General features: G+C 44.2%; 1 protein-coding gene across 1 annotated transcript in view; it reads left to right on the forward strand.

Annotated features, from left to right (window-relative positions):
* Positions 1 to 15483, forward strand: part of LOC311106733 (protein phosphatase EYA4-like) — a gene marked incomplete at both ends in the record, with an annotated part of 123681 nt that overhangs the window by 100885 nt on the left and 7313 nt on the right. Inside the window, 5 exon segments of the mRNA XM_084149133.1 lie at positions 10276 to 10450; positions 12372 to 12511; positions 13001 to 13013; positions 13016 to 13054; positions 13057 to 13082. Of these exon segments, the coding sequence (XP_084005259.1) occupies positions 10276 to 10450; positions 12372 to 12511; positions 13001 to 13013; positions 13016 to 13054; positions 13057 to 13082 (393 nt within the window).

Consider the following 15483-nt stretch of genomic DNA (forward strand, 5'->3'; position numbering starts at 1 on the left):
GGAATCAGGCGCAGGACACAGAACTGAGAAAATGAATGGATTTACTAAACAAAAGTCAACCATAACAAAACTTCCACGCAGGGAAGAGCAGAACAACAGCTCACCAAACGACGTAAAACAACGGACAATCACGTACAAACTCAGGAGGGAAAACAGAGGTACAGTGGGGAAAAAAAGTATTTAGTCAGCCACCAATTGTGCAAGTTCTCCCACTTAAAAAGATGAGAGAGGCCTGTAATTTTCATCATAGGTACACGTCAACTATGACATACAAATTGAGATTTTTTTTCTCCAGAAAATCACATTGTAGGATTTTTATGAATTTATTTGCAAATTATGGTGGAAAATAAGTATTTGGTCACCTACAAACAAGCAAGATTTCTGGTTTTCACAGACCTGTAACTTCTTCTTTAAGAGGCTCCTCTGTCCTCCACTCGTTACCTGTATTAATGGCACCTGTTTGAACTTATTTTCAGTATAAAAGACACCTGTCCACAACCTCAAACAGTCACACTCCAAACTCCACTATGGCCAAGACCAAAGAGCTGTCAAAGGACACCAGAAACAAAATTGTAGACCTGCACCAGGCTGGGAAGACTGAATCTGCAATAGGTAAGCAGCTTGGTTTTAAGAAATCAACTGTGGGAGCAATTATTAGGAAATGGAAGACATACAAGACCACTGATAATCTCCCTCGATCTGGGGCTCCACGCAAGATCTCACCCCGTGGGGTTTGCAACGCCAGGGTTGTGGGTTCGATAAAATAATGTATGCGCTAACTGTAAGTCGCTCTGGATAAGAGCGTCTGCTAAATGACTAAAATGTAAATGTAAATGTCAAAATGATCACAAGAACGGTGAGCAAAAATCCCAGAACCACACGGGGGACCTAGTGAATGACCTGCAGAGAGCTGGGACCAAAGTAACAAAGCCTACCATCAGTAACACACTACGCCGCCAGGGACTCAAATCCTGCAGTGCAAGACGTGTCCCCCTGCTTAAGCCAGTACATGTCCAGGCCCGTCTGAAGTTTGCTAGAGTGCATTTGGATGATCCAGAAGAGGATTGGGAGAATGTCATATGGTCAGATGAAACCAAAATATAACTTTTTGGTAAAAACTCAACTCGTCGTGTTTGGAGGACAAAGAATGCTGAGTTGCATCCAAAGAAAACCATACCTACTGTGAAGCATGGGGGTGGAAACATCATGCTTTGGGGCTGTTTTTCTGCAAAGGGACCAGGACGACTGATCTGTGTAAAGGAAAGAATGAATGGGGCCATGTATCGTGAGATTTTGAGTGAAAACCTCCTTCCATCAGCAAGGGCATTGAAGATGAAATGTGGCTGGGTCTTTCAGCATGACAATGATCCCAAACACACCGCCCAGGCAACGAAGGAGTGGCTTCGTAAGAAGCATTTCAAGGTCCTGGAGTGGCCTAGCCAGTCTCCAGATCTCAACCCCATAGAAAATCTTTGGAGGGAGTTGAAAGTCTGTGTTGCCCAGCGACAGCCTCAAAACATCACTGCTCTAGAGGAGATCTGCATGGAGGAATGGGCCAAAATACCAGCAACAGTGTGTGAAAACCTTGTGAAGACTTACAGAAAACGTTTGACCTGTGTCATTGCCAACAAAAGGTATATAACAAAGTATTGAGAAACTTTTGTTATTGACCAAATACTTATTTTCCACCATAATTTGCAAATAAATTCATTAAAAATCCTACAATGTGATTTTCTGGAAAAAAAAATCTCATTTTGTCTGTCATAGTTGACGTGTACCTATGATGACAATTACAGGCCTCTCTCATCTTTTTAAGTGGGAGAATTTGCACAATTGGTGGCTGACTAAATACTTTTTTCTCCCACTTAAAAAGATGAGAGAGGCCTGTAATTTTCATCATAGGTACACGTCAACTATGACAGACAAAATGAGAAAAGAATATCCAGAAAATCACATTGTAGTGATGTTTTGGGGCTGTCGCTGGGCAACACGGACTTTCAACTCCCTCCAAAGATTTTCTATGGGGTTGAGATCTGGAGACTGGCTAGGGGGAGTTTTCAGGTGGCAATTACAGGTCTGTGAGAGCCAGAAATCTTGCTTGTTTGTATGTGACCAAATACTTATTTTCCACCATAATTTGCAAATAAATTAATTACAAATCCTACAATGTGATTTTCTGGATATTCTTTTCTTCTCAATTTGTCTGTCATAGTTGACGTTTACCTATGATGAAAATTACAGGCCTCTCTCATCTTTTTAAGTGGGAGAACTTGCACAATTGGTGGCTGACTAAATACTTTTTTTCCCCACTGTATTTGGGGCTGTCGCTGGGCAACACAGACTTTCAACTCCCTCCAAAGATTTTCTATGGGGTTGAGATCTGGAGACTGGCTAGGGGGAGTTATAAATGGCACACAGATACATGTCCTGACTGGTACTCAATATTTCATTTTTAATTTGAATCCATATTGTGTGTTTAGCCTTTTTTTTACTTGTTTGATATGACTAGTCAGTTTTTCCTGCCAAACTACAACCTGCTGATTCCCGGCCATGTTTAATCGTGGAGGAGTTTAATAGAGGGTACACTCAGTTCCCTGTAGTAGTTTGGACAATTTGTGGATACATAGTTGGTGTTCGATGTTTCATGTAGAATAACATTGTCAATAATTTTTCATACTATGTAAAAAGTCAGGGTTTGTGCTTTTCACACCAAAGGTTGATGAGCACAAACCCTGAATGTTATAGCTGCTTATATTTAAGGATGCTATATTTCAAAATGTTTCTTTAGGATGTGTTTAACAGTGGAATGCTTGATCTGTGGACCAGTATTTTATCATTGTTATAACAGTTTAAACATTCATTAATAATGACAGTTATTATCATCGCCATTATCTGGTAGATGTGCTGTATGTTTCTAGTTCAGTGCTTCCTCTTAGAGCAGATTAAAGCCAACAGGTATCTGATCTGGCTCTGGTTCTGCTGTACTGAGGACCCTGTTGGAAGTCACTGCTGCAGAGCTGTTCTACTGTACTGAGGACCCTGTTGGAAGTCACTGCTGCAGAGCTGTTCTGTTGTACTGAGGACCCTGTTGGAATTCACTGCTGCAGAGCTGTTCTGCTGTACTGAGGACCCTGTTGGAATTCACTGCTGCAGAGCTGTTCTACTGTACTGCCTGTTGTGGCTGGCTGGGTGCTCTGCCAGTGATGACTGGTGTGGGGGACTGGGGCCAGTGGGGATGTGGGCGCTCTGTAGCTTGGGGCTCATTGGATGTTGAGGAAGGGGCCCTGAGAATGTAGTGCTGGTTAGAGTCTCTGGGCTTTGTGTGGGTATTGGAGAGGGTCCAGTCCAGGGCAGTGTCTTTCAGGGCTTTTGCAAAGAGCCTGACTCCGTTCTTGCTGAGGTGCACATTGTTGTAGAAGTAGTGAGGCTGATTGTCCCAGTGATGCACCAGGTGCACCTTTGTCTGAGGGAAACAGGCCTGTGATACCTCTGTGTTGGTGTCGATGACTTGCTGGGGCACGTCCAGTCTGGGGAGAAGGTGATTCTGGCTGATGGGAAGTCTTTAGTAGCGTTAGTGGCTCAGAGCTTTGTCCACGTCTTCCCTGTGTGTCGTCACGTTGTTTGTCCCAGTGTGGATCAGGATGTGTTCTGCCTCTTTCAGTCTGTCATCTGAGAGCATCTATCTCTCTGTCTCTGTCTCTGTCTCTGTCTCTGTCTCTGTCTCTCTGTCTGTCTGTCTGTCTGTCTGTCTGTCTCTCTGTCTGTCTGTCTCTGTCTCTCTCTCTCAATTCAATTCATTTCAGGTATGTACAGTTTAAGGGCTTTATTGGCATGGGAAACGTATGTTAACATTGCCAAAGCAAGTGAAGTAGATAGTAAACAAAAGTGAAATAAACAATAAGTATTAACAGTAAACATTACACTCAGAAGTTCCAAAAGAATAAATACATTTCAAATGTCATATTATGTATATATACAGTGTTGTAACGATGTGCAAATAGTTAAAGTACAAATGGGAAAATAAATAAATATGGGTTGTATTTACAATAGTGTTTGTTCTTCACTGGTTGCCCTTTTCTTGTGGCAACAGGTCATAAATCTTGCAGCTGTGATGGCACACTGTGGTTTTTCACCCAGTAGATATGGGAGTTTATCAAAATTGGGTTTGTTTTCGAATTCTTTGTGGATCGCTGAAATCTGAGGGAAATATGTGTCTCTAATATGGTCATACATTTGGCAGGAGGTTAGGAAGTGCAGCTCAGTTTCCACCTCATTTTGTGAGCAGTGTGCACATAGCCTGTCTTCTCTTGAGAGCCAGGTCTGCCTACGGCGGCCTTTCTCAATAGCAAGGCTATGCTCACTGAGTCTGTACATAGTCAAAGCTTTCCTTAAGTTTGGGTCAGTCACAGTGGTCAGGTATTCTGCCACTGTGTACTCTCTGTTTAGAGCAAAATAGCATTCTAGTTTGCTCAGTTTTTTTTGTTAATACTTTCCAATGTGTCAAGTAATTCTCTTTTTGTTTTCTCATGATTTGGTTGGGTCTAATTGTGTTGTTGTTGCTGTCCTGGGGCTCTGTGGGGTCTGTTTGTGTTTGTGAACAGAGCCCCAGGACCAGCTTACGTAGGGGACTCTTCTCCAGGTTCATCTCTCTGTAGATGATGGCTTTGTTATGGAAGGTTTGGGAATCGCTTCCTTTTAAGTGGTTATAGAATTTAACAGCTCTTTTCTGGATTTTGATAATTAGCGGGTGTTGGCCTAATTCTGCTCTGCATGCATCATTTGGTGTTTTTCGTTGTACACTGAGGATATTTTTGCAGAATTCTGCATGCAGAGTCTCAATTTGGTGTTTGTCCCATTTTGTGAATTCTTGGTTGGTGAGCGGACCCCAGACCTCACAACCATAAAGGGCAATGGGTTCTATAACTAATTCAAGTATTTTTAGCCAGATCCTAATTGGTATGTCAAATTCTATATTCCTTTTGATGGCATAGAAGGCCCTTCTTGCCTTGTCTCTCAGATCGTTCACAGCTTTGTGGAAGTTACCTGTGGCACTGATGTTTAGGCCGAGGTATGTATAGTTTTTTGTGTGCTCTAGGGCAACGGTGTCTAGATGGAACTTGTATTTGTGGTCCTGGCAACTGGACCTTTTTTGGAACACCATTATTTTTGTCATACTGAGATTTACTGTCAGGGCCCAGGTCTGTGCAGAAGATCTAGGTACTGCTGTAGGCCCTCCTTGGTTGGTGACAGAAGCACCAGATCATCAGCAAACAGTAGCCGTTTGACTTCAGATTCTAGTAGGGTGAGGCCGGGTGCTGCAGACTGTTCTAGTGCCCTCGCCAATTCGTTGAATATATATGTTGAAGAGGGTGGGGCTTAAACTGCATCCCTGTCTCACCCCACGGCCCTGTGGAAAGAAATGTGTGTGTTTTTTGCCAATTTTAACCGCACACTTGTTGTTGTTGTACATGGATTTTATAATGTTGTATGTTTTTCCCCCAACCCCAATTTCCATCAATTTGTATAGCAGACCCTCATGCCAAATTGAGTCAAGGATGTGCAGGGTGAATACGTGGTCTGTGGTATGGTAATTTGGTAAAAAGCCAATTTTACATTTGCTCAGTACATTGTTTTCACTGAGGAAATGAACTAGTCTGCTGTTAATGATAATGCAGAGGATTTTCCCAAGGTTGCTGTTGATGCATATCCCACGGTAGTTATTGGGGTCTAATTTGTCTCCACTTTTGTGGATTGGGGTGATCAGTCCTTGGTTCCAAATATTGGGGAAGATGCCAGAGCTAAGGATGATGTTAAAGAGTTTAAGTATAGCCAATTGGAATTTGTGGCCTGTATATTTTATAATTTCATTAAGGATACCATCAACACCACAGGCCTTTTTGGGTTGGAGGGTTTGTATTTTGTCCTGTAGTGGGGGGAAAAAAAGTATTTAGTCAGCCACCAATTGTGCAAGTTCTCCCACTTAAAAAGATGAGAGAGGCCTGTAATTTTCATCATAGGTACACGTCAACTATGACAGACAAAATGAAAGTCACATTGTAGGATTTTTTATGAATTTATTTGCAAATTATGGTTGGAAAATAAGTATTTGGTCACCTACAAACAAGGAAGATTTCTGGCTCTCACTGACCTGTAACACACACTCTCTCTCTCTCTATCTCTCTCTCTCTCTCTCTCTCTCTCTCTCTCTCATTAAATTAAATTAAATTAATGCTTTACATGAATGGTTGGTTGCCACTAATGACAAAGCAAAGTATAGGAACATTAAAAAAAAAAGAACAATATATTTGAGCAGCAGTATTAATAAATATCAACAGAGAAAGAAAAATCCATCATGAATTAAACAATTATACACAAAATAAAGAAACATAGAATTGAGAAATTAAATCTACAGACCCTGAACTACTGTCTCTAGTATAATATATATTATACTCTATATAATAGACCAGGACATACTCTGGAACAAGGTCTACTGCAGGGTTCTTCAATTCCGGTCCTGGAGGGCCCAAACACTTCTGTTTTTTATTTCTACCTGGTAGTTGATTGCACTCACCTGGTGTCCCAGGTCTGACTTAGCCCCTGATTAGAAAGAGAGGATGAAAAACAGAGGTGTTTCGGCCCTCCAGGACCGAAGAACCCTGGTCTACTGTCTCTAGTATAATAGACCAGGACATACTGTATCTACCTCATATTACCTCGTACCCCTGCACATTAACTGGTACTGGTACCTCGTGTATATAGCCAACTTATCGTGTATTTATTCCTTGTGTTGTTATTTTATCTCTTCTGTAAGTAAACATTTTACTGTTAGTCTAAACCTGTCGTTTACGAATCGTGTGACGAATAACATTTGATTTGATTTTAGGAGTAACATTTAAACACAATACTAATGCCCCACCAACATTAGACAACTATCCTGTAAAACCCCAAACCCAAACTGCTGAAATAAATCAATGAAATTTAAGTAGAGAGTAGTTTGAATCTTTGATAAACTACAACGACTCTTTTGCTAAGTGCAGAGATGTATTATTGTAGGTCATGGATTTGTAGGGGACTGCTGAATTTCTGCAGAAAGATCAGCATATCCCTAATCCAGAGGTTGTGAGTTCAAATCCCAGGTGGTCATATTGAAAAGTCAGTACTTAGTGAACATATCAAATGTAAATCATATTGTAATTGATTATAGAGTTTACACTACTTTATCTGAACAGCGTACAACCTTCCTTAAAACCCCATTTCATTACTTTACTTATAATGGTTTGGGACACCTGGGACCATGACGTGACAAAAACCTCCAGGGGACCATGACACAACATCCCAAGAAACCTTCAGGGGACCATGACACAACGTCCTAAAAACGTCCCAGGGTCAAACCGGGAACTATAAATAAAAAAAAGTCCCCCAGAGAACGTTACCTTGGGTAGAGGCGACGTCCTAAGGACCAGTAAAATGATAGTCCTGAGAACATCCTAAATAGGTCCTGACAGTGACGTCTGGGAACTTTAGAGGGAACTAAACAATGGTCCCCCAGAGAACGTTCTCTTGGGACCGTCACGCAACGTCGTGCCAAAACCCTTAAGGGACCTAATAGGAACGTTGCCGAATGTCCTCAGGACGTCCCCTGTTTGCTGGGCACTATCTCAAATGTTTCTCCTAGAAGTCATTATTTCTTAAAATGTCATGAGATACAGTGAGGGAAAAAAGTATTTGATCCCCTGCTGATTTTGTACGCTTGCCCACTGACAAAGAAATGATCAGTCAATCATTTTAATGGTAGGTTTATTTGAACAGTGAGATACAGAATTTTTTAGTCATTTAGCAGACGCTCTTATCCAGAGCAATTTACAGGAGCAATTAGGGTTAAGTGCCTTGCTCAAGGGCACATCGACAGATTTTTCACCTAGTTGGCTTGGGATTTAGAACCAGCAACCTTTCGGTTACTGGCACAACGCTCTTACCCACTAAGCTACCTGCCACCCCAGGTAAATTGATTTGCATTTTAATGAGGGAATAAGTATTTGACCCCCTCTCAATCAGAAAGATTTCTGGCTCCCAGGTGTCTGTTATACAGGTAACGAGCTGAGATTAGGAGCACACTCTTAAAGGGAGTGCTCCTAATCTCAGTTTGTTACCTGTATAAAAGACACCTGTCCACAGAAGCAATCAAACAATCAGATTCCAAACTCTCCACCATGGCCAAGACCAAAGAGCTCTCCAAGGACGTCAGGGACAAGATTGTAGACCTACACAAGGCTGGAATGGGCTACAAGACCATCGTCAAGCAGCTTGGTGAGAAGGTGACAACGGTGCGATTATTCGCAAATGGAAGAAACACAAAATAACTGTCAATCTCCCTCGGCCTGGGGCTCCATGCAAGATCTCACCTCGTGGAGTTGCAATGATCATGAGAACGGTGAGTAATCAGCCCAGAATCAGCCCAGAACTACACGGGAGGATCTTGTCAATGATCTCAAGGCAGCTGGGACCATAGTCACCAAGACAACAATTGGTAACACACTACGCCGTGAAGGACTGAAATCCTGCAGCGCCCGCAAGGTCCCCCTGCTCAAGAAAGCACATATACATGCCCGTCTGAAGTTTGCCAATGATCATCTGAATGATTCAGAGGAGAACTGGGTGAAAGTGTTGTGGTCAGATGAGACCAAAATGGAGCTCTTTGGCATCAACTCGCCGTGTTTGGAGGAGGAGGAATGCTGCCTATGACCCCAAGAACACCGTCCCCACCGTCAAACATGGAGGTGGAAACATTATGCTTTGGGGGTGTTTTTCTACTAAGGGGACAGGACAACTTCACCGCATCAAAGGGACGATGGCCATGTACCGTCAAATCTTGGGTGAGAACCTCCTTCCCTCAGCCAGGGCATTGAAAATGGGTCGTGGATGGGTATTCCTGCATGACAATGACCCAAAACACACGGCCAAGGCAACAAAGGAGTGGCTCAAGAAGAAGCACATTAAGGTCCTGGAGTGGCCTAGCCAGTCTCCAGACCTTAATCCCATAGAAAATCTGTGGAGGGAGCTGAAGGTTTGAGTTGCCAAACGTCAGCCTTCGAAACCTTAATGACTTGGAGAAGATCTGCAAAGAGGAGTGGGACAAAATCCTTCCTGAGATGTGTGCAAACCTGGTGGCCAACTACAAGAAACGTCTGACCTCCGTGATTGCCAACAAGGGTTTTGCCACCAAGTACTAAGTCATGTTTTGCAGAGGGGTCAAATACTTATTTCCCTCATTAAAATGCAAATCAATTTTTGACATGCGTTTTTTTGGATTTTGTTGTTGTTATTCTGTCTCTCACTGTTCAAATAAACCTACCATTAAAATGATAGACTGATAATTTATTTGTCAGTGGTCAAACGTACAAAATCAGCAGGGGATCAAATACTTTTTTTCCCTCACTGTAAATACCTCTGATGTGGAGCAGGAAGTGCTGCTGACCCACAAAGTCTCTCTTCTCTGACCCTCCATGTTTTATTTAGCGTCCTGTCTCTATGGTCACTGAGTCTGTCTTCCTTTGTTTCAAATCTTTCATTTTGATGAGGTGTTGTGCTCATTTGATATCTCTGTTTAGAATATTTAGTAAACATTGAAGTTTGTGATTTAGTGTATGAATTATGGGAAGAGATTTTCTGTTTGTTAGAATTGTGTTACTGATGGTTAAATCGTTGAGTTTAGCTGCTGCTTTTGCTCTAAGGGGTTACTCTCTGAGTTGCAGTGCATAAGAAAGCCTAGTGATGATAATATTCTGGATATGAGTCCAGAATTTGGTGGCTCTTTTCTCAATTTGGATTGCTAGGGAAAATCTCCCAAGTTCTGCCCTACAGGCTAGTAGGTTTGGAGCATTTCTGTGCACACCTGGAATATTTTTCCAAAATTCCAGGTGAAAAATGTTGGTGGGGATTTTATCCCATGATGTATATTTCAAATTTGAAATATACATCAGTCTCTCTCTCTCTCTCTCTCTCTCTCTCTGTCTCTCTCTGTCTCTCTCTGTCTCTCTCTCTCTCTCTCTCTCTCTCTCTCTCTCTCTCTCTCTCTGTCTCTCTCTCTCTCTCTCTCTCTCTCTGTCTCTCCCTCTCTCTCTCTGTCTCTCTCTCTCTCTCTCTCTCTCTCTCTCTCTCTCTCTCTCTCTCTCTCTCCTCTCCCTCTATCTTTGTTGGCTGCAGTGAGTGTATTGCTGAGGTTGTTATATTGTGTAAATGTTTACTAAGTCTGTTTGTTTGTTTTGTTGTTTACAGGACTATCCGTCGTACACAACGTTTGGCCAAAACCAGTACGCCCAGTATTACTCCGCCTCCACCTACGGAACCTACATGACGTCCAATAGCATGGACGGAACCGGCTCCTCGTCGGCCTATCAGCTGCAAGACTCCAACCCCATAATGACGGTACAGGCCGCTGAGCTCCACCCAGGTACGTCCCAGCCAATCACCACACACTTATGGAGTTACAAACAGTAGTGTATGTATGCGTGTGTGTGTGTGTACAATCGTGTGTTAGTGTGTGTGTGTGTGTGTGGAGTGAAAATGAAGTTCTTCAGCCATGATGACACTACAAGAAGGAACTGTGAGAGAGGAGAGCTGTAACCGTGGTTACCTGACTCCACATGGGGCGTCATCCTCTATTTACATTAGCCTTAACTTGAGAGAGAGAGAGAGAGAGAGAGAGAGAGAGAGAGAGAGAGAGAGAGAGAGAGAGAGAGAGAGAGAGAGAGAGAGAGAGAGAGAGAGAGAGAGAGAGAGAGAGAGAGAGAGAGAGAGAGAGAGAGAGAGAGAGAGAGAGAGAGAGAGAGAGAGAGAGAGAGAGAGAGAGAGAGAGAAACAAGGTAGCGCGTCCGGTGAACAGGTCAGGGTTCCATAGCCGCAGGCAGAAACTGGATCAGCAGCGCGACCAGGTAGAGGTGGGAGAGAGAGAGGGGCTCGGAGCATATTACAGAGCATATTACAGAGTGAGTCTATTAAAAGATAGTATTGGGACGTTTATACATACGATACATGGCCAAAATTATGTGGACATAATCTCATTTCAAAATCATGGGAATTAATATGGGGTTGAGGTCAGGGCTCTGTGCAGGCCAGTCAAGTTCTTCCACACCGATCTCGACAAACCATTTCTGTATGGACCTCGCTTTGTGAACGGGGGGCACTGTCATGCTGAAACAGGAAAGGGCCTTCCCCAAACTGTTGCCACAAAGTTGGAAGCACAGAATCGTCTAGAATGTCATTGAATGCTGTAGCGTTAAGATTTCCCTTCACTAGAACTAAGGGGCCCTAGGCCTGAACCATGAAAAACAGTCCCAGACCATTATTCCTCCTCCACCAAACTTTACAGTTGGCACTATGCATTCGGGCAGGTAGCGTTCTCCTGGCATCCGCCAAACCTAGATTCGCCCGTCAGACTGCCAAATGGTGAAGCGGGATTCCTCACTCCAGAGAATGCGTTTTCCACTGCTCCGGAGGCCCAATGGCGACGAGCTTTACACCACTCCAGCCGACGCTTGGCATTGCGCATGGTGACCTTGGCCATGGAAACCCATTTCATGAAGCTCCCGACAAACAGTCATTGTGCTGACGTTGCTTCCAGAGGGCAGTTTGGAACTCGGTAGTGAGTGTTGCAACCGAGGACAGATTATTTTTATGCGCTAAGACGCGCTTCAGCATTCGGCGGGGTCCCGTTCTGTGAGCTTGTGTGGCCTACCACTTCGCGGCTGAGCCGTTGTCGCTCCTAGACGTTTCCACTTCACAATAACAGCACTTACAGTTGACCGGGGGCAGCTCTAGCAGGGCAGGTAATTTGACGAACTGTCTTGTTGGAAAGGTGGCATCCTATGACGGTGCCACGTTGAAAGTCACTGAGCTCTTCCGTAAGGCCATTCTACTGCCAATGTTTGTCTATGGAGATTGCATGGCTGTGTGCTCGATTTTATACACCTGTCAGCAACAGGTGTGGCTGAAATAGCCAAATTCACTCATTTGAAGTAGTGTGCACATACTTTTGTGTGTGTGTGCCAAGAGTGTGCAAAGCTGTCATCAAGGCAAAGGGTGGCTACTTTGAAGATTCTCAAATATAAAATATATTTTGATTTGTTTAACACTTTTTTGATTGCTACATGATTCCATGTGTGTTATTTCATAGTTTTGATGTCTTCACTATTAATCTAAAATGCACTTATAAAAATATAAATAAATAAACCTTGTAGTGTAGTTTAGGTCTTAATATATTTTGGTGTCAATAATTTGTACTTTTACTGGATAAAGATTCAGTCAGTTTTTTACAGAGATCTGACTCCTGTCTGAACACATTGTGACCCTTTGCCTTTGGTGTGTGTGTGCAGGGGACTTTGACACAGTGCAGAGCCCCTCGACGCCCATAAAGGAGCTGGATGATCACGGCTGTCGGAGTGGGGGAGGAGCTAAAGCCAGGGGGAGGGGCCGCAAGAACAACCCCTCTCCGCCCCCCGACAGTGACCTGGAGGTACCACAGACTCACAAACACACACACGCACACATACGCAGGTACGCAAACGCACACACCCATGCACACACACACACACACACACACACACACACAGACACACACACAGAGAGACAGGTATGCAAACACACACACAGATAATTATTAGCATTGTCATCAGATGCTGAGTACTCCCTCTCTCTCTCTCTCTCCCCCCTCCCCCTCTCTCGCCCATCTTTCCCTCTCCCCTCTCCTCTCTCCCCCCCTTCTCTCTCTCTCTCCCCCCCTTCTCTCTCTCTCTCCCCCCTCCCCCTCTCTCTCCCCTCTCTCTGTCTCTCTCTCTCTCTCTCTCTCTCTCCCCCCTCCCTCTCTCTCCCCTCTCTCTCTCTCTCTCTCTGTCTCTCTCTCCCTCTCTATCCCCCCTCTCTCTCTCCCCCTTCTCCCTCTCTCCCCCCCCCCCCCCCCCCCACCCCCCCCCCCCCCCCCCCCACCCCGTCTCTCTCTCTCCAGAGGGTGTTTGTCTGGATTTGGATGAGACCATCATAGTGTTCCACTCTCTGCTGACAGCTCCTACGCACAGAAATACGGCAAGGTGAGATGCCCCGCCCACTACCACACAACCCCTCCTCTGTCCCCACATAGCCCCTCCTCTGTCCCACATAGCCCCTCCTCTGCTCCACATAGCCCCTCCTCTGCCCCCCTCCTCTGCTCCCCTCCTCTGCTCCACATAGCTCCTCCTCTGCTCCACATAGCCCCTCCTCTGCTCCACATAGCCCCTCCTCTGCTCTACATAGCCCCTCCTCTTGTCCCACATAGCCCCTCCTCTGTCCCACATAGCCCCTCCTCTGCTCCACATAGCCCCTCCTCTGCTCCACATAGCCCCTCCTCTGCTCCACATAGCCCCTCTCTGCTCCACATACCCTACCCTACCCTACCCTACTCTACCCTACCCTTTCCTACCCTACCCTACCCTACCCTACCTACCCTACCCTTCTCTACCCTACCCTACCCTACCCTACCCTACCCTACACTACCCTACCCCTACCCTACCCTAACCCTACCCTACCCTACTCTACCCTACCCTACCCTACCCTACCCTTTCCTACCCTACCCTACCCATACCCTACCCTTCTCTACCTATCCTACCCTACCCTACCCTACCTAACCCTACCCTACACTATCCTAACCCTACACTACCCTACCCTACCCTACCCTAACCCTACCCTACCCTACCCTTCTCTACCCTACCCTACCCTATCCTACCCTACCCTACCCTACCCTACCCTACCCTACCTACCCTACCCTAGCCTATCCTACACTACCCTACCCTTCCCTACACTACCTACCCTACCCTCTCTACCCTACCCTACCCTACACCTACCCCTACCCTAACCTACACTACCCTATTTAAGTGCATAGTTGACATGTATTTTTTACCCCTGTTCCGACAGGTGCATGATAATGGTCCATTCTAAATCAGAACTAATGTCACACATATATTATTTAGTAAATGTAAAGACAAGATTAAATGAAGAACAGTGGTGTCAATATTATCACTTGTGAATGATGCCCAGCATGTGCAGAAAGGCAGGAAACAGCACATGCCTTTTTTTTTGCGACTTTTCAAATCGTAGTGGCACACCTCATGTAGCCCATAGTCCTATATGATTTGATAAGGTTTGTATCAAACTAAAGTGGCCAAATAAAACAATAGGCAGGACCCCTGGAACAAGGTTAGAGAGCCCATAGTCCACAGAGCTTAAGTGAAACGTGTTCTTATAAGCCCAGTCATTGCGCAATTGCATGTGAGTTTTGACTGGCCACTATTTAAAAGAGGATCCCAGCTGCTGTATTTATTGCTCAGTTCTTCAAATTAAGCACATTAATCCGCTTTTACAACCTGGCGGCGCGTGAGTTTCAAGTTTGGGGAAGCTAATTTTCACCATAAAATGCACCTTTATAATAAAGCATTCCGTGCATCGTCGCATTTGTAGACTTACTGTATGTGAGATAGCCTACTATTCATAATGTGATGAGTAGATTAGATAGGCATAATTTAGGCTAATACTATTACTCATTCACTGTAACACAAAAATACTGTTCAATGCATGGCTGAGTGTCTATATCGTAGAGTGGGCCTCGGCTATATCAGATACGTTTCTTCTTTGCACGGGAAAATGTGGCCTTTTTATAAACACATTGAATGGAATTCTATCTACACTTTATATGACTGGAGACATTAGCAGAATCTTTTTTTTAATACGGCAAATGACAGGGTAGCCTACTCCTGCTGCCACTGACAAACAGACCAATAAAAACCACGTTGTCCATATAATCGGCCTACGAGGAGGAGAGACGCAAATAGAACATTCCATCTAAACTGGAGGAGGAAATGATTGTCCAAGTGGCCCCTGACCCAACAATGATAAAGAGTGAATATGCGCAGTGCCAAGCCATTCACCGGGGATATGGCCGATGCTCTCCACTGGTGCCAATAAGATAGGCTGTACTCGTTGTCCCCTCTGGTGCCAATAAGATAGGCTGTACTGTTGTCCGCTCAGTTAAATGAGAATTTTGATAACTAAAAGACAGATTAGTATTTTCATTGTCTTCTCTTTACAGCAGTAGCCATTTTGTTTTTATCAACTAGGTTTTCCTGCGATTGTATTTTGAAATGTTGTGATATGCTGGCTTGGCCTCTCTACTTTTCACAGACTGTCCCAACTCAGCAATAATCTGCCTAAGTTGCGAACGCTACCTTCCTTTCGACAGTAGGCAGTACAATTTAAAACAATCCAACAATTTATCCCCACAAAAATAAGCTAATGATCCTCTGTGGCCAATTCATGCATTGGTAGCCTATTTTGAATTATTTTAATTGTTTCTGTAAAAAGAGTAGGCCAATTAGGCTATATAATTTTAGCAATTTAATTACATTTACTTTAGGAAAAGCTTCCCCTAGCCTTATGGGCATAACCGCCATTCACTATTTC

The sequence above is a fragment of the Coregonus lavaretus genome (assembly GCF_964263955.1).
Source record: "Coregonus lavaretus genome assembly, chromosome: 31".
Taxonomy (NCBI): Eukaryota; Metazoa; Chordata; class Actinopteri; order Salmoniformes; family Salmonidae; genus Coregonus; species Coregonus lavaretus.